The sequence below is a fragment of the Plecotus auritus genome (assembly GCF_963455305.1).
Source record: "Plecotus auritus genome assembly, chromosome: 3".
NCBI classification, from domain to species: Eukaryota; Metazoa; Chordata; class Mammalia; order Chiroptera; family Vespertilionidae; genus Plecotus; species Plecotus auritus.
Genome location: NC_137772.1, coordinates 218,434,083 through 218,456,385, shown reverse-complemented (window position 1 = coordinate 218,456,385; position 22,303 = coordinate 218,434,083). Strand labels below are relative to the sequence as shown.

Below are 22,303 nucleotides of genomic sequence, written 5' to 3'. Positions count from 1 at the left end.
CAGATATCGGTGGTACTTCTGCTTCTTTATCTAAAAGAAAAAATATGGAATACTGAGGGCATTAACTCAATGGCTGATGTTCTTCATTTAATTTTACTTTTACAGCCTCTTCTGCTTTGGTTCAAATCTCAGTGGCTCTGGGGAGTTCATCTTCATCTCAGCTTTCCTATCATTTCACTGGGATCCTGGGTGAGTCACACTTTCCAGCTTTCCCTCTCTGGGCCTCAGTGTCCTGTGTAAAATGAAGGTGATGGGCCCAGCCAGTGTGGTTCAGTGGTTGGACGTCGACCCATGAACCAGGAGGTCACAGTTCGAATCCCTGTTGGTGGCATGTAGGAGGCAGCCAATGGATGATTTTTGCAGCCGATCGATGATTCTCTCTCATTATTGATGTTTCTCTCTCTCTCTCCCTTCCTCTCTCTGAAATCAATAAAAACATATTTTAAAAAATGAAGGCCATGGGCTGGAATAGATTTTCGATGTGGTTTCCAACCCAGTGTCATTAGCATCCCTGGGACCTTGTTAGACATTCTAGGGCGTTACCCCAGATCTCTCGGGGTGGGGCCCCACCTGTGGTGTTTTCATAAGTTAGAAGAGCCCCAGGGTAAGGACCCTTCCAGCAGCAAAACTTGGTTTGTGCTTTAAGGCATTATGATTTAGAAGCACTGTCTTTGGATAGAGTATTTCTTGCCCAAGGGGGCAACCCTTGATCAGCGTAAGAAGACAAGCTCTTTTCTTTGACCACTAAGGCCCAGAGCCCAGGCGAGCTTTTCTAGAAAGCCTCAGGAAAATGTGGCTGACTTGGCCAGATTTTCATTTTTAAAGTAGTAAGTCTCAAACTTGGCATGTGATGACAGCAGTCCCATTTGTAGTTGGGGAAACAGAGATGAAAGGAGAGCTGCCTTCTCTTTTCAGCTCCAAAACAGTGACTCACTGGGGGTGTGCTGTGTGCGAGAGTGGGGTGGAGGCGGTGGTCCTGAGAGGGCAGGCCCCCCTCCCTGGTCCAGGAGTTTCCTGGTGTGTATATCCTCTGCTGCCACACCCCTCTTGGAGAAGTTTGATTACAAAACCTCGGAAGAGCCATTAACAGCCACAGTGGCGATTACAACACAGAGCTGGTCGACAGACTTCAGTGAGGTCTGGCTTCCAGGACAGTAGGAATGCAAGGAGTGTTCTGTCTAAAAGATCAAATTTTCCCAGTCTGGATTTCAGGCTAAAAACAGCAAAAAGGTGAAGAGAGAATTTCACTGAACAGCCTGCGGTTTCTTCAGGCAAGGAGGCACAGCCAGGCTGTTCCGGGGTAAGTGTTAGCTGTTTGGGCCTCGGCCTGTGGGTCCTCCCATGGGGTGCGCAGGAATAACCTAGAAGACCTGTTGTCCAGCCATTTCTAGGGACCGCTCTCTCCCCCACCCCCACACCCCCCCAGGCTGAGCCTTCCTTGTTGGCATTTCAGTAACGATGATAATAAATATTACCTCTTTTATATGGCACTGGCAATGTGCCAGGCACCGTTCTAATTAACGAGTCAATCTTCACAACAACCCCACGGAGACAGGGACCATTATTATCCCCTAATTACAGGAGAGGAAACCTAGGCAACAGAGGTAACGTCACAGAACCAGTAAGTCTCTGGTCCACAGGGAGTTAGGAGTCAGGAGACCTGGGCTCTGAGTAAGCGGTGCCTCGGCCAGGGTGTTCGGCTGTGCCATTTACTGAGGAATGAGGGAGGCGCGATCAGGTGGTTTCTAAGACCACTTCCAGCTCAGAGCGTCGGCGACTCTGCGTCGAGCCGATGCTGGTGGGCGCGGGCTGCCAAGGAGGGTACGTCCTGAGACCTCGGTCTCCAGGACTGGCCGCCTCGTCCAGCGGGTGCCCAGGGTCTGGCCGGGGCCGGGGAGGCAGGGCTGCCTAGCGCCCCCCGCCCCCACAAGTCGCCGCCAAGACGCCAAGCCCTAGTCTCGGATCCCAGGAGAATGGACTTCTAGCCCGTCTCAGGTATCTGTGTCTGGAGGGCCGGGCGAGCCAGGAAAGAGAGGGCCAGAGACCAGGCGGCGCGACCTGGGTTGGGGAAGAGACGACGAAACATCGAAGGAACCAACGACTGCAAAACCACGTAGTCCCTTTAACCCTTCAAACTTTCTCCCTGCATTCGCGACCCCAGCAGCCGTACATTGGCTGAGCCGCGAGAGGACCCGCCCTCTCTCTTTTCCTACTGGCTGCTGTAGGCACCCATCACAAGCCGAGGCTTCCTAATGGGCCACGATTTTTGTCAATCAAGAGGGGCGGGAGACGGGGCGGGGCCAGACCTGGGAGAGACGCGCCAGCCTCGTTCCCCTCCCGGCCTCCCTCCAGTGTGCGGCTGGGGACCTCGGGCGCCCGAGGGGGCTCAGGCTGGGCGCGGAGCCTCGCGGCAGGGCTGGGCGAGGCTCCCGGGACTCACCGATGCGCTGTCCCACCGGAGAGCTGAACGGGTTCCCCAGGAGAAAGTCCATCGCCACGGCTGCTGCTGCCACCAACCCGTGATATCAGCTGACAGCAACCGCCAGCTCCGCCGACCCGTCACGTGACGCGCCGGCTGGCCCGCGAGGAGGCGCCCGTGGGGGCGGAGCGGAGCGAGTCTGGAATTGGACACAGGCCCCACCCCTGAGGAGGGTCGGCACTCCGAGGGGGAGGGCAGTGAGCTCACTGAGGCTCACTCGCCGTCGACGGACGTCACGCACGACGTAGAGCGGCAGGGAGCCTGGGGGCGTGGGGCTCCCTAAGCCACGCCCCCAAGGCTTAGTTAAGGTTTAGGGGCGTGGCCGGACGATCTTGTAACACACCTGGAAAACCGGGTCTCAGACCAGAGCAGTGACTTGGCTAAGGTTACAGAGCAAGCTCGACGGCAGCGCTCACTTTTAAATGTCTTAGTCCTTGGGACGTCACGGTGACTGCACACCCACCGAGGGGGTAGATACCCTCTCTGGCCTGTTGACTCCCTATCCTAATAGGACTCTTCCTATCTGAGGTCGAGGTCTCCCAGGTGCAAGCTGAGGCGTGCGTGCAGCCCAGATTCACTTATCTCAAATAGGAGACAAGAGCCAGGAGTTTGAGCTCCCTTGACAGAGAGCCAACTCAATAAATTCAGCTTGGGACGGGCTAGCGCTCCAGGTAGCAGAAAGCACGCAGATGTAGAGAATGGTGCCTGGGACTCATCTCTGCCATTAATTTACAGTGTGATTCAAACAGCTTCCTATTTTCTCTGGATGCTGGAATTAGTTCAAGGACTCTCAACTCTTCTCTTTTTTAGGTCACAGGCTCTTTTGAGAATTTGAAGCCACGAGCCTTTCTGAAAAGGCAGAGATCCAATATAACTTCGGGGAGTTTTGGGGTCCCTGAAGCACAGCTGTTGACCCCAAGTTGAGAATTAAGGCTCTCAGAGGCCTTTCCCAACTTTGTAATTTTGTGTTCTTCAACCTTCCTGTCCGGGCCATGTTTCAGATGACACCTACATTAGATGCCGGATCGATGGGTTGTTTTTTTCTTCTAAAAACTCCAAAAGAGACAATAACCACTGCTTTGGTAGTATGGGGCTTTAGTATTTATTGATCAAGTTTGTGTGATTCTTAAACTTGAAAGGCTAGTAAATTGACTCTGCACAAATTTAGGATGATAGAAAATCTAATGTGAACTTATAATCACTTCTGCGTGTTAACCTGTTTAACAAATGTCAACCAGTTTAAGGTCTAACTTCTTTACAATATAAAAACGTTATGGAAGTCATAATTGCTGTGCTTTGAAGTGTTTTAATAATGCATGTGAGACTTAATAAATGCCTTTCCCCCTATCAGTCTATGCTTCATGAGGGCTGGAATACTATGTCTACTTTACTCACCTCTGTTGTCCAGCACAATAACATGAACATTTAAATCAATCTACCTTTCAATAATGGTTTTTGGACTATAAGGGAAGGATGTACATTAGATGAACTTCGTGTCAGGTACCATCCATATTTTTCTTCATTTAAGATTATTGCTTGGTTGTATGGAGTATATTTAGCGTGAACTTCCTTTGGATTGTTCCATTAGTTTGTGTGGGGTGATTTACCGGAAGTTCTTGCCTTCCTACATCATCACTCTGGTTTAAAGTGATTATGAGAAGATCTTGGCTTTACTGCCAAAAACAAACGGCCATAAGGTTTATCCTTCATAGTAAAAAAGCAGAAACATCATGTGTCCCCTAAACAGGGAGTGGAATCACATCAACTCCATGTAAACAGAATACTACATAGCTTTTCAACTAGAAATGAAGTATGTGGATTTTGTCAACACAATAGATAAAAATGTAAGTGGCAAATGCTATGTTTTAAATGCATTTGCTAACAAAAACCAAACTCAGTAAATGTTATTAATTTTTCCTTTTAAGTGTTTTAACACTATTAATATCAAATGCCTTCCTGAAGGTAAATATTCAGGTCCCTTAAGATTGACATATTGCATAAATGTAATTTATTATATCCTTTATGTACTGTTAGACAAAAATCAAGATACTTTGCCTCCAAAGTTTAACACGTTAAGCGCCAAGCCTGTTTTGTCTTCCTTTCCGTTTAGCCCACGATATCCGATTTCACCGATAGGCTGGCGGCACCAGTGACTGACCGGTCCGGGCAGAAAGTATAGTGTCAGTCACCAGTGACTGACATGGCGCTTAACGTGTTAAAGACAATAGTATCACAAGAAAAGTGAGGCCTGTATCATAAAATGCAGCTAGGACAAAAGGACATATGAACAATGGAAGGTCTCAGAGGTTTTCCTACAATCACATTTGCTAAATACTACAGATAATATTGAAGAAAGGTTCTGATGAATTACATACACAATTTACTTTTGAAAGTGGCTTTGGGTAGAAGAGAGCTTAGGCTTTGGGGTTGGCTACGCCAGCATGCTTACTCTGGCTCTGCCCTTTAATAGCCATATAACCTTAGGAAAAGCACTTCTCTGCATCTGTCTCCTCACTGTAAAGAGGAATAATACTCATAAGGCTTGTGGGAGGATTAAATGAGATAAGATATGCAAATTACTCCATAACAAGTTAGCCTTTTAACAATTGTATTTCACTATTTATGGCTATTAAAACCTTGTGTTTGCATTGAAATTTTTACACCCTGAAAGGACAAGTCTCTATATATTAAATGTTCACAATATTTCTAAACATTCATGTCAGCCTGGCTGGCTTCTGGCTTAGAGACAAGGAAGTGACATTAACATTGTTTTACAGATGGGACTTTGGATAACTATAAAGATTAAGTGACTGATCCAGTATCACTAAGTCAAGACAGTACTAAAACAACATGAAATATATTGGAACATATGATTCAGATGTGAATCTTACACAAGACTGGTATTTTCCTGAGTTAGGTGTACATACTAATGTACATGCAATTTTATTTGTCAATGAACCAGAGCTTTACTTATCAGAGTCACTGGGTTTGTATTTTGCAAAAGAGAGAACATGAGAGACTCCACAATGTAAAAGTTAACAGAAACAGAGCAAGACGATAGGAAAATGGCTAAGATCAGAAACTTGACCTCTATTCCAGATAGACTAAAAAAAAAAAAAAAAAAAAGGATATTATGGTAGGATATAGTGTGAAAAACAGGTTTTATACTTTCAGAGCAACTTTGGTTGGCAGCAGGGAAAAGATAGCTGAGACTGGACTATAAATATTAAAAATGTAATTTTTAATAATATAAGTACAAAATTTTATTTCTTTATACAACTGTAATGGAATTTGGATCAAACCACTAGGATTTATTTTAAAAACAAAAATAAAACAATGATATAAAAATTGCAAGAAGGTCTGAATCCAAAGTTTTTCCTCTAATAGTACCAAATACCACAAGGTACAGGTTATTATACAAATGTGTACAAATTTTAAATACAAATACAATAGGATTGGATTTTAAAGGAAAACAAACAAAAAGCAGGTCCTCATCAGGATTTCATGAATGTATACAAATGACCATGGTAGGACTGACTTCTTTCGGTACTAAGCCATGTCTTCAAGGCCCCTCCTTGATACCTGTGTCAAACAGGAAACTTCCGTGGGTACAGATGAGGCATGGTACAGGTTCTAACACACAAAATCAAAACAAGATTTCTGTTCCTGATTTTGGTTCCCAAACATTCCCTTTCCTTCCGTCTCTCCAATTAAATCTCAAAACTGCTCTGAGCTGAGAAAGGCATTCAGCAGCCAGAATAACATTAAGAAACAGCCCCGCGACCACTCTGGTGGGGAGCAGGGAAGGCATTCGACAAGGTGGCGGGCTGGCTGCACTGTCCTCAAACCTCTACTTCGATGCTGTGGAGCTCCGTGGCGCCTGGGGAAGAAATTCCCTCAGAGCTGGCGTTTGGCAGGGAAGCTCACACATTTAAAAACCTTGAAGCGCTCAGCTGTCTTCTTTGGATCTAGGAAGCAAAAGTCTGGTTCTTTGGAAATAAGGGCAGCTGGGAATGAAAACATTCCTTTTTAGTTTACTTTCTTCACATTATTGAATTATAAAGAACTAGAATCCTGACATGATGATTCCTTTTTGAGGCACAGTACCTTCAAATGCAGATGATTTGGAGTTTTCAGAGGAAGGAAGGGAGGAAGAAAGAACAATCTGTATCTTCCACATGCTGTTGCTGGTGGAGGCTTTTGTTATTAAATTATATATACAGAAATTTACAGGATAAATTAAAATCTAAGATTTTAGAGTTAAATACACATAATTAAAACACATTCACACGCGCACATAAATAAACCTACATGAGAATCAACTACTTTTTTTGCAATTCACTTATGTGTGGAATGCAGAACACTGTGTATCTGCCCACCAGGGGAGCCAATAAGATGAACCCAAGAATCCCACTGGGCCAAGTTCATCTTCCACAGCCACCAAGCAATTAAGCAGAACCTGTGAGGACTTGGTGGCTAAGCGAATGCTACCAGGTGGAAGATACCAGCTCTTCGTTCTGCAGGCCAGATTCTGGGTCAGCTCACAACGTATGCAGTTCAACTGGTGGCATGACAACTTGACCCTCTTCAAGGCGTTTTATGCTGCCAGGGCTCACAGAACTCCTTGGCCCCTACCGAGGCTGCCAATGATTACAATAAATTGAGACATGGACACCTGTATCGCAGGAACTGGAATGAACCCCCTATTAGGTTCACCTAAGCCATCGCAATAACTCTCAGATGGGAACGATTTTATCAGCTCCCACCCAAGACACTTCAAGTTGAAAGGCTTTAGCACTTTCAGTCAACTGGCATCTTCCCATAATCTTTCCTCTTACATTTCAGACTGTAAGACAGGTAAGGCAAATGGTCAGTGATGGGTCTGGAGGTACAACTGAGCTTGGGAAAAAAATCACATTTTAGCTGTCCATAGAGATGCACTTGGCACCCAGAACAAGCCCCAGCCCTCAAGTAACATTGATTTTTAAGGCAGATTTATCCACCACAGGAGAAAAAAGAATCCCAAGCCCATTTTCATGCCAAGGTTTCCTCTTGGCTAAACCTTTGCCATTTCATAAAATTATTAAAAGCGAAGTAGTTACAATCCTATGTATATATTGTACATTATATATATATATATATTTATGTGTATGTATATAAAAATTTAAAACCTACACCCAGTGGCCAGTGAAGAGATCTGGAACGGTCATATATACACAAACCAGCAATGGGGTAGGACAAGGTTTCTGTCCCAGGATTCTCTGCTGTCACAGTCCAGGCATGATATAAGCGATGTTGTCTAGTGTGTTTGCCTGCAAAACAAGGGGAAAGGTTCAACTGCAGAGTACTAAGCCTTGGTTCCCTGACGCATATTTCTTTGTTCAGGGGACACAGGTGAGAAAGAAAAACCAGTTTGAGAAAACGGGGAGAATGAAGATGGCATCCTGTGTCTGTTATGCCAGAAGCTTTTCTGCTGGGTTCTCCCATTGATACTAGGACAGAAGAGGCCGAAGACTCCTGTACTTCCTAGTGTGGAACTAACAGGAGACACAGGAGTTGCAGTACTCAAGGGCTGTAACGCCTCCCCCCACAGGACTATCTCAGGGGGTGGCATGCACTCAGCGAGTTACGCAGCATCACGTTCCCATACGTGGAGGGAGCCTCGACGCTAGATGCCAGGCAGCCGTAGGAACTTGTGCCTGATGGAGCCCTTTCAGACAGGGCCTCTCTGGCTCCCAAGGGTTCTGGCTCTAAAACTCCAAGGAAAACAAGGGAAACTCACCAAGACCTGTTTGGGACAGCCATTCAGTTCAGGTAGTTGTGTGGTCAGACACGCCAAGGGGCCGAGCGCACAGATAATGGAATCCAGAAGCACTGACAAACTGCCAGACACAGCCACCATGCCCTGGAAGGGAGAGCGCGAGAGGGGCATCGGTTGTAACGGGAACCCCACTCCTGACACTCCCTCCTTGTGTGGTTCATTTCCCCTTCCTTCCTCCCTCTCTCCCTTCCTCCCTCCCTCTCTCCCTCCCTTCCTCCTTCCCTCCCTCTCTCTTTCATATATTTTTATTTATTTCAGAGGGAAAGGGAGAGGGAAAGAGAGAGAGATACATCAATGATGACAGAGAATCATTGATTGCCTGCCCCCTGAACACCCCCCACTGGGGATTGAGCCAGCAACCCAGGCATATGCCCTTGACTGTAATTGAAGCCGGGACCCTGCAGTCCACAGGCTGACGCTCTATCCCCTGACCCAAACCAGTGAGGGCTATTTCCTCACTTTCTTTAAGTCTTAGGCAGTTCTAGGAAACTAAGCAGAAGTGGAAGGTATCTGCTTTGGTAACTCTGTAAGTTGTTTAGAAAGAAAACTTTTATAATACAATCCCAGGTTTCTTTGCTATATTCCTTACTCAACTTACCCTCTATCCAACTATGGGGTAGTCTTGAATAGTAGGGGAAAAAAATGCCTATATTTAGGAATAGTAACAAATGCCCTGCCTGCTCTGGAGAGCTGCTGGGAAGAGTTGCGGAGATCAGGCATGCAAAAGTATTTTTCTTATGAAGGCCACAAATACAACAACTATGAGATTTCTACAGCCCTACACATTAGCATGTAATATAAACATGCCCATATTTCTCCATGTATGTGGCTTTTGATAGCTGATAATATCACTTTTCTATGTTGATTTGTTGACTCTCAAAAAGAAAATGTAGTCCCTTTTAACATCTTGTCCGTATCTCTGTGATTCAGAGATAAGAAATAAGACTGCTTGCTGCAAATACCACTGCCCAGCTGTTGCATAATGCGCTTCAACTAGCAGTGCTGTGAGGCAACGTTTCCTTGGAGGCTGCAGAGCAGGGTCCTGCCCCGAATGAGCTCGGCCAGGCCTGCTGGGCCCGGAGCTGGCTAGTCCACCCACGGTTTCTGTACCGGGCAAGCTGCTTCCTAGGCTGAACCTATAAAGTAGACCACTAACAGCTCTGCAGCACAGAGGGGATTAAGTGAGACAATAGATAGAAGTACTTGGCTTTGTGCCTGGTTCATGATATGTGCTCAAAAGTATCAGTAATTATTACTATTACCAACAACTTGGACTGACTCCAAAACTGCATTTCTGGCTGCCTGCTAGGCCTCTAATTTTGGCCATTTCTCAATTTCAGTGTGCTATAATGAGAAAAGCGGACCCTCGTCCTAGCACCCCTTCCTATTGAAATCACCATCATTCATATAACTGCCTAGTGTCTAGGCCTCGCCAGCACCAACTCTCCCTTCCGCTCACCCTCTTGCCCAGTGTTTCCCATCGCTCACTTCCATGGGAGGCAGTGCGGGATGGGTGAAGAGCATGGACCAAATTCAAGCTCTGCTTCAGCACCTAGTTAATTAACCTCTAAGTCTCTGTTTTGTTTATTTCCTTCTGTAAAATCGGAGGAACACAAATTCTGCCTCAGGAAGCTGCCGTGTGAATTAAATGAAAGAATCGCTATAAAGCACTCTGAACCAAAGCTGGTTGAGTAACCATTCAAAGAAAATTAGTAATATTCCATTATTTTGCCTTACAGTTGGTTATAGATAATATTTTATACAACTGTAATGGACTTTCCTGATGGATTATAAGCAACTTGAGGGCAGGAACCATGTCCTATTCCTTTTTACAGCCTCCCAATAACTACTGGTGTTGCCCATACAGTAAGCTCTTAAAAAACACTTACTGGCCCAGCTACAGTGGCTCAGTGGTTGAGGGCAGACTTATGAACCAGGAGGTTACAGTTCCATTCCTGGTCAGGGCACATGCCCAAGTTCTGGGCTCGATCCCCAGTAGGGGGCGTGCATGAGGCAGCCCATCAATGATTCTCATCATTGATGTTGCTCTCTCTCTCCCTCTCCCTTCCTCTCTGAAATCAATAAAAACATATTAAAACACACACACATGCCCTGGCTGGTTTGGCTCAATGGATAGAGCGTTGGCCTGTGGACTGAAGGGTGCTGGGTTCAATTCCGGCCAAGGGCACATGCCTGGGTTGCAGGCTCGATCCCCAGTAGGGGGGGTGTGCAGGAGGCAGCCAACTGGTGATTCTCTCTCATCATTGATGTTTCTATCTCTCTTTCCCTCTCCCTTCCTCTCTAAAATCAATAAAATATAAAAACAAAACAAAACACACATACACAAAACACACACACACACACACCATATGTGGACCCCAAAATACAAAAGAACTAAAAGATGTGGTTAAAGTGGAAGTGGGGGTCTTACTGGCCTCCTTTAACCCGTTTCTGTGGGAGACCCTGAGGTTAGAAACAGATGTGCCTAGTTTTCCTGTTTGGAATGTCTCCAGCATCTCCATGAGATAAACTCCTGCTATCTAGCCTTTCAGCTCCCCTCACAGAGCCTCTCACTCCCCCCTTTCTCTGTTCTCCATCACTACTCTGCATCAGCGGGCACAGAACAATGGAATGAGGACAGGTTAGAAGTGAGGTGAGCTGGGCTCGGTCACAAACCATTGTGTAAACTGGTACTAGTCACTGCACTAGTCACTAGGCTTCAGGCATTCAATCTTAAATGAGCAAATTCTATAAAATCAATGTTCCTTAAAGCGTAGGGTGTAATTTCAGGTGGCATATAGGTGAACATTAATTATTGATATCCATTTTGACGTTTATTAGGAAAAAAAGAATATCACACTCATGATATTGAGGATATTGTGAAAGCACGCAGAGATTTCTTTAAATAAACCTATAAGTAAGTGGTACATGAAAACTGCATCCTAATTGTGAAGATACATGCAGATGTTAAAGTCCCGGAAAAACTGAGGTAGAGGGTACATGGGAAAGGCTGCTAAAGGGAATGGGGTTTCTTTTCAGGATAAGGGAGATGTTCTGGAACTAGGTAGTAGAAATGGGCCCACAATTCTGTGGCTATACTAATGCCCACTAACTTTTTAAAAAGTGCATTTATGGTAGGTGAGTTACATCTCAATTAGACTGTTATATAAAAACACCAGACTAGAGATTCTGCAAAATTCTTTCCCTTTTTGGTCACGATGTGTGTGTAACTCGGCAACTGTGCACAGAAGCTGGCTTCTTATAATTTGCTAATTTATATTCTCTCTTTCCAATTAAATTGGAAGTTTCCTGATGGTAGGAAATGGCAAGGAAGCTATTGAGATTTTCTACTCCCCCAAGGTTTTGGAGTAATGCCTTATCCTCAACAAATACTTATTAAAGTAAATGGAAATATGAAGGAAAATCTGGAATACGGATAATATTTTAAATTCTAACTTTTTAGAAAATATACAACGTCTAAATATGAAAAATAACCAAGGATTTCAGACCATTTTATTCTGCAAGTATCTACAGCCATTCAGACATCAGCCTACATGAAAGGACTCTCCAGCTGTTCTGCCGTATCTACACATCTAGAGTAGACTACCGTTCTAACTTCTAACTGTTATAACTGCTAAATTTTTGAAACTAGTCAAAGAACTTAGATACAGCGTCATCTCTTGTGGCCATTGGCATTTTTTTGTTGAATAATAATTCAACTTCCACATAGAAGCAAATTAATGGTTCTATATTCCTACACTGATTTTTCAGCTTAAAATGGCTTTAGTAGCTGAGACTGATTTCTTTGCTGAAATGTCCTAGCACAGTGGTCGGCAAACTCATTAGTCAACAGAGCCAAATATCAACAGTACAACGGTTGAAATTTCTTTTGAGAGCCAAATTTTTTAAACTTAAACTTCTTCTAACGCCACTTCTTCAAAATAGACTCACCCAGGCCGTGGTATTTTGTGGAAGAGCCACACTCAAGGGGCCAAAGAGCTGCATGTGGCTCGCAAGCCGCAGTTTGCCGACCACGGTCCTAGTAGAACCCAGTGGAAAACTGAAATACTATGCTATTGAGTTAGCCAAGGGGGCAATACAATTAGAAATGGAATATGGTAATAGAAATTGAATATGACAGCTTTGCAGGTTAAGTGATTTTGAAACTGAAAAGGACCAATATCTCCGGAGGGCACACTGCACTGTGTAATTCAAGTACAACACAGAATAATGAAGAGCTTAAGAACCTCAATTTCCCTCTTTGCTACCTACTCTCAAAAAACTCTTAGTCCTCCATACAACCTAATCCGTAAGGGAAGACCTTGCTGGAAATGTGCAGAAAAACTCAAAACTGTCTTAGAGCTACAAGTGATCAAAACTTCCATGGGATTTGTACTCAGTTTTTCCACTGCATTTAAAAAATAGTACGTTACAGGGTTATATGTCAACTGTATCTTAATAAAGCTGGGGAAAATACAGGGTATTCGAATTTCTTTTTGTGCCGCTGCTTCAATAGGATGGGATTAGTGTAAACTTTGATTCCAAATCTCCAGATGTTTTTATGATATATGTCTTCTTTGTCACTGCATCCTAAACACCTGGCATAATCTAGCATACAGCAGCTGCTCACTGCATATATGTGGGATGAATGGATGGACTCAAATTCTATCCGACCCTGGAGTCATGCTGCTGACGGCTATGCTCACCTCTGTTTCCTGCAGGCGGTGTCCGATGAGGCTGAGGGACTCTCCCAGCAGCTGTAGATGAGCAGCAACATCAATGGGCTCTGTCTCAGGGGCTTTGGCCGGGGAGGCTGGTAACAGCATGGTGGTGGGCGGGGACTTCTTTTGGGGTGACAGCACTCCTGCAGAGGAAGCTGAGAACAGAGACGAAATAGAGAGACCAAGCTTCCTATGGCTTTGAACACCACACAAATGCCCTTCCTGATCTTCCCTGTTTGGGAGCTATGCCAGGTATTAGCACAACTATGGGCTGTGGGCCAAATCTGGCCCATGACCTGTTTCTGTACGGTCTTGAGGTAAGAATAATTTTACATTTTTAAATGGTTGTAGAAAAAAACAAAGAATATGTCACAGAAAAAGCACTTGGGCCTGCAAGGCCTGAAATATTTACTCTCTGGCCCTTTACCGAAGAAGTTTGCTGACTTCTGGTTTATATTTTCTGCATGCCTTTTCAACCTATAATGTTCAGTAATAATACCTGGGTATCAAGGTCTGCTTCTAAAGTAGGCTGCTCTCGCAATTTCTCAGCTAAGCAGCAGAATTTACAGTGCTCCAGGGAAAAGCAAAGCAGGAGAGGGATGTGGCCACTACCTTTTACTTTCATGGAGCCTTCTGAGCTGGATGCTTTTCTTTTCACAGTTGTAGCTTCTGCTTTGTTTTGTTTGTGCTGCAGATACTGAGCTTTTTGCTTCCAAATCTGCAATCAGATCCGGCAAAATAAAATCCATCAAGAGTACAAGTAAAAGGGAAAGCAGTCGTGGAAGAGTAAAATACAGAAACGAGAGGGGACAGTGCAGAGGGCTGATGCTAACTCTCAAGCGGAGGGCCACTGAGCAGGCACAGACACTGAGTGCTGTCCGAACTTAGAGCACTGCACACATTCCTCAAGGCTGATGGTCAGCTCTCAGCACTGATTTTAGATCTCTAAGGTCGCAATGTAAAATCATGGAGTAAACATCTGGCTCGGTATAATGTCCATGTGGTTTAAATATTTCTTCCAACTTGCTAGTTGGCCATACCAACAGTAGGCTAACATTGACGTGAAAAATAGAAACTAAAGATAAACTACCTGGGTCAGAAATATTTTGGTTGTTTTACCCAGATGAGCTATACCTTAATGCAAGATGGTAATTCTGATTCCTAGACCACCTTCATATCAGCCTATTGGAAAGTGACTATGACTCAGACATGACTAATTATCACAGTCTCATTAGCTTCTTCACAGTACGGGACATTATCTGGTAGGGGGTGATGAGGATGGTCTGGAACCTGGCTCCCTAGTAAACATAGTCCCATGGTTTTATTATTTGCAGTGACTATTAGGTAGATGCCTTTCCTCACTTTTCAGACCATGGGCTGACTAGTAGTAAAGGGATTTTTTCTTATAACACTTTAAGCACTGCCCAAATTAGGCCATCTTTTGGCTCAAATGTAAGACTGTTGCAAAAAAAATTAGAAGAGTGTAGAAAAAACAGCCTCCGTGCAGCTAAATTTTACCCAGAGTAGAGTGAACTGGCACCAACCAGGGTCATGCCCTCTAATAAACCATGTCCCATTGACCTGCCATTGTTTCACTATTTTAGTGTTTTTTGACTGGGTGGTCTATGGGAGAATCATACATTTTAGAAGGCATAAAGCGATTAAAAAATATGTTTGTAAGAAAGTGTACTTACCAGCTTATCCTTTTCTGGCAATTGCTTCCACACCTCAGCCAGTTTTTTACTAAGTTCCCCAAAATCTGGCATAAAATAGTAAAAAACTCAATAAAATAAAGGTTTAACTATCAACAAAACAGAAGATTGACAAGAGCAAAACCTGGGGAAAGTGTTTGAAAATCAGATCCAAATAGCAGAATATTCTTTCAGAAAACCAAACCAACCCAAACCAAACCCCACCAGTTTTCTTTTTTTAAAAAAAAATATATTTTTGTTGATTTCAGAGAGGGAGAGATAGAAATATCAGTGATGAGAGAGAATCATTGATCGGCTGCCTCCCACATGCCCCCCTACTGGTGATCGAGCCCGCAACCCAGGCATGTGCCCTTGACCAGAATCAAACCAGGGACCCTTCAGTCTGCAGGCTGACACTCTATCTACTGAGCCAAACCAGCTAGGGCCCACCAGTTTTCTTGATTCTTTTCTATAGGGAAGGGACCCCTTTGGTGGTCATGAGATAGACTCAAATCCCCTCGCATCTCCTCTCTCGGGATCTGTTCCCTAAGCATCTTTCTGGTGTCTTTTAATTTGATCCCACAGCTCAGGGCTTATTAGGTTAAAGAAAATATGTGCTGTAGAGTTTAAGAAAAGATGTTAGATTTTTACTGAATTTCTGAGAGCTCGGTACCAAAGAAGAATTTCTTTGCGGCTGCTCAGAAGTATCCTCCAGAGGCGTGTGCTGCTCTTGCACATGCACGGCAAGGTCAGGCTTTGTACAGCGCATTCTTATCTGCTATGGTCCTTCACACGTGCCTCCCAACACCGTGATGAGAAATTCGGGAAACTATTTACATCTCAGGCAAATGAGATTTATAGAGGTTAAGTGCCTTGTCCAAGGTCTGCGGTGCAGTGTTTTTCTCACCTCACTAACTTCTAATACACAGACAAATGTGAACAGTATAAGTCATCTCATAACTGCACACCCAAGGGCAGTTTAAGGAAAAGGTCAACTGTAGAATCTTGGAAATAAGCAGCTGCATATTTATGTACTGAACTTCATAATATTTAATTTTACTGTTTTCCATTTTATGAATTTAAGAGATATAAAAAGCTTATCACTGCCCTAATCGGTTTGGCTCAGTGGATAGAGCGTCGGCCTGCGGACTGAAAGGTCCCAGGTTCGATTCCGGTCAAGGGCATGTACCCTGGTTGCGGACACATCCCCAGTGGGAGGTGTGCAGGAGGCAGATGATCAATGTTTCTCTCTCATCGATGTTTCTAACTCTCTATCCCTCTCCCTTCCTCTCTGTAGAAAATCAATAAAATAATTTTAAAAAAGCTTATCACTTTTATGATTGGGGTGAACTTAAGACAAAATCTAGAGTGACTTGCAGATCTGCTGGAAAAAAAAGAGATTTGGCTTCCTTTAATACTAGGGGGAGAAGCTGCCTCCTGACTGAATTGACTGCACTGCTTCCGAGGCGCATGTGGAGAGTGGGAACGAAGATGAGAAAGGCCCTTACCTATGCCGGGATGGTCAGCCACTATGGTCACGCGGTACTCCTTACAGAACACCTGGTAGGCCGACATGTTCTTCTTTTTTGGCTGGAGCCACATGGGAACAGAACAGGGTTGATCAGAACACAAGTTCCATCCAGGAAAGCGTTCTAAACTACTAACCAGCTTTCCCAAAGAGGATCATTAACGTAAGCCATGCTTATCACCCAGAGATGACTGTCAGCATTGCCTAGGAGGTAAAAGCACATGCTAACTCTTTTTTAGATGTTTCAGACTGCCGCAGCTGCGCAGTAATTACTTGTAAAGCCCCCGGCCTTCCTGGGTACAATCTCACGTTATGTTTCTTTCAGAACTGAGTGCTGAGAAAAGTCTTTACCTCTCCTGGCATGTCACTTTTCTCATCTTTGAAATAACAACCACATAATTTCCCTTTAAACTGTGAAAGTCAAGAGCCAAATCCATGTTCTTTTGTTCCTCTGCATTTGATTTCTAATCTTATAATTTTCCTGAGCCTGCTTTTACTGTCTCTTGTAGTCTACCATTATTTCATTGTTCACATTCTTGTGGTTCGGGTGAGGTAAATAAATAACAAGAGAATTCTTTCGTAGTCAATGTAGGATGAACCTCTTTCGCTCCAACTACTTTCTACTACTTGAAGTATGTTTGCTCTTCACTCTATTATGACAATTCCAAGAGCAAAGCATGGTTTTTGAGAAACAGCCAGTTCGATGAGGGATATTTAAAATAAAAGATGATATATTACTATGCATCCCATTTTACAACTATCCAGAGACCGAGGGGAAAAAAGTTGTTTTCCTACTTGAAAAGATTCATTAGGTAGCAGCTGTCTAAACCTTTCATTTGAGGACGGGAAAAAAGAAACTCAGAAAGTAGTGATTTGCTTGTAGTTATGACTACAACTAAACTAAGCGGCACCACCAGAATGAGTACCACCACCTAGGTAGCCTGGGCTGTGCATTATGGGCCAACGAAAGAAAGAAAGTTGCTTCCTTACAGAAGTAGTTACTATTTAAAAAGAAAAGACTATCCCTTTATAATCTTTATCCAATAAACTGAGATGTGTTTAGCATGCTTTCCTTTAAAACTTCGTCTGTAAGCATCGAGGTATGTGGATCCATCCTCCATCTGCTCCCAACACAGTCCTTCCTGGTCCTGCAGTTATTATGACCAATGTTTGGTGCTTTAAAAGTTACTGGGAACTTTTGTTTGCCTTAAGTGTCAGATTGTATGACAAAAACAAACCAACGAACAACACAGTCCCGTTTCTTGACTTCAGAGTTGTGTATTGTTTTAACCTGAGCGTACACTTTATTCACCTTAGTTCTTAATGTTGTTTTCATAAAATAACTACCCTCAAAGGCCAAACACTGGCAGAGACTGATGACAATAAAAAGCTTATGTGATGGCTCTGACTTTAATTCCAAAAAGGAATTCTAATTTTTGATGGGTGACAAATGGGAGGGGATTGGAGGATAGGTGACAAAAGGGAAGGGATTAAGAAGCACAAATATAAGAACAGTCATGGGATGTAAAATACATACAGCATATAGTGAATAATATTGTAGTAACTACGTATGGTGTCAGATGGGTCCTAAACTTATCCGGGGGATCACTTCGTAAGTTACATAAATGTCTAATCATTATGTTGTATACCTAAAACTAATATAATACTGTATGTCAAATAATTGAAAAATTAAAAAATAATGAACAAAAGCAATTCTGAAACCATTCTGAGAAACAGAAACTTTCCTGATAGCTTCCAAAGTAAGTGCTTTCAATGAGACAGCACTGAAAATTGTGGCACATTTGTTACAAATTCAGCTTCAAAGTTTTAAACTAATCTTTTTAAATAGCTTAGCCATAGACCTGCCAATTACTGGAGTACATGATGAAAGAATTTGTGGAAGTCTATACTTAGCCACATCTTTTTCAACTGTAGAATCAATCTCACTATTAAATATTGACAATAAAAAGAGTATATGCTTGAGAGAGTTCATAGCTCATTTGGTCATATTATTAAACACGCATGGAGTTTTAACAATGTTTTCTCAAACATGATATAGTACTGTCAAAGTTTTCATGCTCCCTATTCCCCCAGGCCATCTACAGCTATAACATAAAATTAAAACTTTACAAAATTAAAGACAGCTCCTGGCCAATATATTAGCTCCAAACCCACTTACTGAAGAAAGTGTTCCTCTTTAAACTCCTCTAAAGGACTTTATTCAGTTATGTAGAAAATAAGCTAGCATTTATTGAGTACCTGCACTGGGTAGGGTGAGTAAAGAGGATGAGCTCACATTCTAAGGCAGTTAAGCAGCACAAAATAGTGAACTTTAGAGCTTAAAGGCCTGCCATCTTTCCCTTAAACTAATTATTTGATCCTGAATAAAACATATAAGAAGTGGAGAGCTCTTCTGATGGAGGGGAGACCACGCAGGGGGCTGCTGCAATAGTGCCAGGGACGGGTGAGGATGGCCTACAGCCAAGACTGTGAGGTTGGAGGAGAGCAAATATATTGGAAAGGAGGGAGAAGGACAGGGTTGACCAGAGATAGTGTGGCAAAATGGAGAGCGGGGCTTTGGAGGCGAGCAGATCTAAGTTAGCATCCTGATCATACTCTTTACTAGTTACACAAATTACTTCATTTCCCCGAGTTTTAGTTCCCTATAGGTCAAACTTGGAAAATGCCATTTTTACTCAAAGGTGGGACTTAATCGGACAGTGTTTGGCACTTCAGTAGGTACCCAGTAGTATTATTTATGTGGTAGGCAGGAATCCAAGATGGCTCCCACGATTTCTGCCCCCTGGTTTACAAGGCCTGTCTAATGCCCTCCCCTGGAGTGTGGGCAGGACGGTGACTACGATGGGATACTGACTCCCACGATTATTTTACGTGAGATGGCAGGTGGAATTAAGGTCCCCAGTGAGTGAATCTGAGTCAGTCATTATGACTATCCAGTGGGCCTGACCTTATTAGGTGAGCCCATGAAGGAAACAAGATGCTGACCTTGGACTTGAAGAAAACAGGTGCCATGAGTTCCACAACGACAAGAAACTGAACGCTGCCACCAGCCTGAGGAGCTGCCAACACCTGGAAGAGCCCCTGGCCTCAGGTGAGAACCTGGACGGGGCCCCCGGGCTCAGTCTGTGAGAGCCTGAGCAGAGCCCAGGGGGCCCTAGCTGGACTTCGGGGAGATAATAAAGAAATGCTGTTTTAAACTGCCCAGTCTGTGGTCATTTGTTGTGCTACAATAGAAATCTACTGTGAGTTCTTTTCTATTCCCTGCCTTTTTCAAAATAGAACTTGTGGCACCCAAAAAGCCAATACAAGCTTTTTCACACACACAAAACAGCAACACGGCCTTTACTTTAAACTTTTCATTTAAATAGTAAAGGTCCCATTTTCACTCTTCTGTTGGGGAAGCCAGCCTTGTTTAAAGAGAGTTCTCCTTCATTATTTTTGTAGCAGCTTCACATCCCCAAATGCTCTAAGTGTTCTAATAAGACACAATGGAGCAGCACTACACACACAACACACCAAGCTTACCCAAGTTCTATATTTAGCTGAGAGAGAGAGAGAGAGAGAGAGAGAGAGAGAGAGAGAGAGAGAGAAACGCATGTGTGAGGACTGGACTGATCAGTCTGGGGATTCCTCTCCAAGAACCTATTCCTTGGCGTGTGCAAGAGGATAAATCTGCTTTCCCCAGATAGTTCCTGTATGTCTCTCTCAGGGTGTGCGACTCACTACTAATCAAGTGTAGCTAACATTAAAAATAATAAAAGGATGGCTCCTGCAAATATGCCAATGACTTCACTGGTGCGGAAGACAGGAAATCTAGCTGCATTGGGCTGGCATTCTGTTGGACTCAGAACCTCCACTTCATTGTGGAGTCTTCCTAGGGCATTTTCAAGGGAAACTCTTACTAACAGCTTTCACCTTATGTGCTGACCTTCGAATCTAATCATTGCGCAAGATGCAACATCAGTCTGCACTACAGTTCCAAATTAAACTGAATGGTTAAAATTTTTCCAGGGCACAGACATTTTTATAAATTAGTAGTTGGAAACACACAAACAATGGATGCTCTCTACACATACAAAACATTCCCACGTGATTCTAAAGGCAAGGCCAGTTATTTCCAGTCCAGACTTTCTCATGCAAGTATTGCAAGTGATCCACAGTGGATCTGGAATAACACGGACTGCCCTTTAATAAAATGTTAATATTTTGAAAACTTGGATACATTAGTATTAATTGTAGCAAATGACTTGTAACAAGTCCACTTACTGTGACTCACAATGTTGTAATTTTACAGCCAGAACATACTTTTAAATGTTTGAAGACATTTGTCACAGTATCAAGATCTTTCAAAGAGCAACTTCTTAATGCTCTTTATAAAACAGTCCTGCTTAATTAACTCTTTGGGGTCTTAAACTCTGAGAATATGATAAAAACTACGCTTAAGCCTTCTCATGACTCTAGTTTAAAAATGGCTTTTAAAGGATAAACTTTCTGAGGGTTAAGTCAAAACATAACTGAGAAATCTTAAAAATAGAACCTGGCTTTCTTCTGCTGATGACAGGGTCCGATCTCTTCATTAATACGAATAGTGTACGAGACATCAGTGGAAATTAAGCCTTTTAACAACCCTACTAGGTGGTGCCATCATCACTGCCATTTTAAACATGAGGAAACGGAGATCCACAGTCATATATCTATGGAGTGGCAGGGCCGGCATCTGAACTCAGTCTGGCTTTGGAGCCCATACTCATAACCATGACAACCACTGATGCTTTTGCGAATGAACTGGACTGAGATCCCTCAGTCTGATCTGGCTAAAGGACAGGGTGCAAAGTAAGGTTTTCACACCAAAGCTTTTATTTTGACCATTCTGAATGGAAATCTTTCTAAAATATACTCTGTACTTCTGCTATCTCTCATAATACAGCACTGACCACAATTTAAATACTTTCTGTATAGTGGAAAGAGAATGGATCCTGTCATCAGAAAAACCTGGGTTCAAATTCCTACTCTGCCACTAAATAGATGTGTGTCCTGGGGCAGGTAATTTCACTTTTTTGGGGTTACTTCTGTGAAATGGAGATAATATGGACACTTCATTGGGTTCTTGTAAAAATTCACTGATATACCATAGATTAAAAAACTTAGTGTAGTGCTGAGAACACTCCAGAGCCATGGTCGGAAAACTGAGGCTCGCGAGCCACATGCAGCTCTTTGGCCCCTTGAGTGTGGCTCTTCCACAAAATACCACGGCCTGGGCGAGTCTATTTTGAAGAAGTGGCGTTAGAAGAAGTTTAAGTTTAAAAAATTTGGCTCTCAAAAGAAATTTTAATCATTGTACTGTTGATATTTGGCTCTGTTGACTAATGAGTTTGCCGACCACTGCTCTAGAGTAAAACCTCTACAAATATTGCCCTAACCCGTTTGGCTCAAGAGTGTCGGTCTGCGGACTGAAAGGTCCCAGGTTCGATTCCGGTCATGGGCATGTAACTTGGTTGCGGGCACATCCCCAGCAGGAGGTGTGCAGGAGGCAGCTGATCGATGTTTCTCTCTCATCGATGTTTCTGACTCTCTATCCCTCTCCCTTCCTCTCTGTAAAAAAATCAATAAAATATATTAAAAAAAACACCCAAAACCTCTACAAATATAGCCATTACTATTGTAATTTACCAATTCTTACTCAGCTCTACTCTCTTCCTTAATTCATCTTTGGCCTCAAGATTCAGCTCAGATGACAGCTCCTCCAGGAAACCTTCTCTGACACCTCCAGGCTCTCCTCATGCTCCCTCAGCACCTGTCTCTGCTGAGGTCCATCACACCGAACACTTTCCAACCTCTCTTACTACACCCAAGGCTGACTCTATCCCACTCATCTTAAAGTGTCCACAGCACCTGGCAAGTGCCTGGCACAATGCATGAGTACCGAGTAAGTAATAAAGACTCAGTGGTGTGCATGAAAGGCCAGTGTGCACTCATTTGTATTACCTCATCCCATCTTCACAACACCCTGTAGTGCAGTAGTTGAGTTCTAGAGCACTATTC

General features: G+C 43.5%; 2 protein-coding genes across 4 annotated transcripts in view; both read right to left on the bottom strand.

Moving 5' to 3' along the window:
* The window catches only part of TOM1 (target of myb1 membrane trafficking protein), a 37,041-nt gene extending 34,316 nt beyond the window's left edge, over window positions 1-2,725 (bottom strand). Inside the window, exon 1 of one of the 2 annotated variants that reach the window (XM_080662455.1) lies at window positions 2,441-2,725. In XM_080662455.1, the coding sequence (XP_080518581.1) occupies window positions 2,441-2,492 (52 nt within the window). In that variant the 5' untranslated portion in view covers window positions 2,493-2,725. The remainder of the gene's footprint in view (window positions 1-2,440) is intronic. The other variant, XM_080662454.1, reaches the window with a different exon arrangement.
* A 2,987-nt stretch (window positions 2,726-5,712) lies between these two features.
* Window positions 5,713-22,303, bottom strand: part of HMGXB4 (HMG-box containing 4) — a 29,608-nt gene continuing 13,017 nt past the window's right edge. For both annotated transcript variants that reach the window (XM_080661835.1, XM_080661836.1), the window contains 6 exons: window positions 16,221-16,302; window positions 14,716-14,780; window positions 13,634-13,739; window positions 13,007-13,176; window positions 8,262-8,384; window positions 5,713-7,791 (listed from right to left, as the gene is read on the bottom strand). In XM_080661835.1, the coding sequence (XP_080517961.1) occupies window positions 7,747-7,791; window positions 8,262-8,384; window positions 13,007-13,176; window positions 13,634-13,739; window positions 14,716-14,780; window positions 16,221-16,302 (591 nt within the window). In that variant the 3' untranslated portion in view covers window positions 5,713-7,746. The remainder of the gene's footprint in view (window positions 7,792-8,261; window positions 8,385-13,006; window positions 13,177-13,633; window positions 13,740-14,715; window positions 14,781-16,220; window positions 16,303-22,303) is intronic.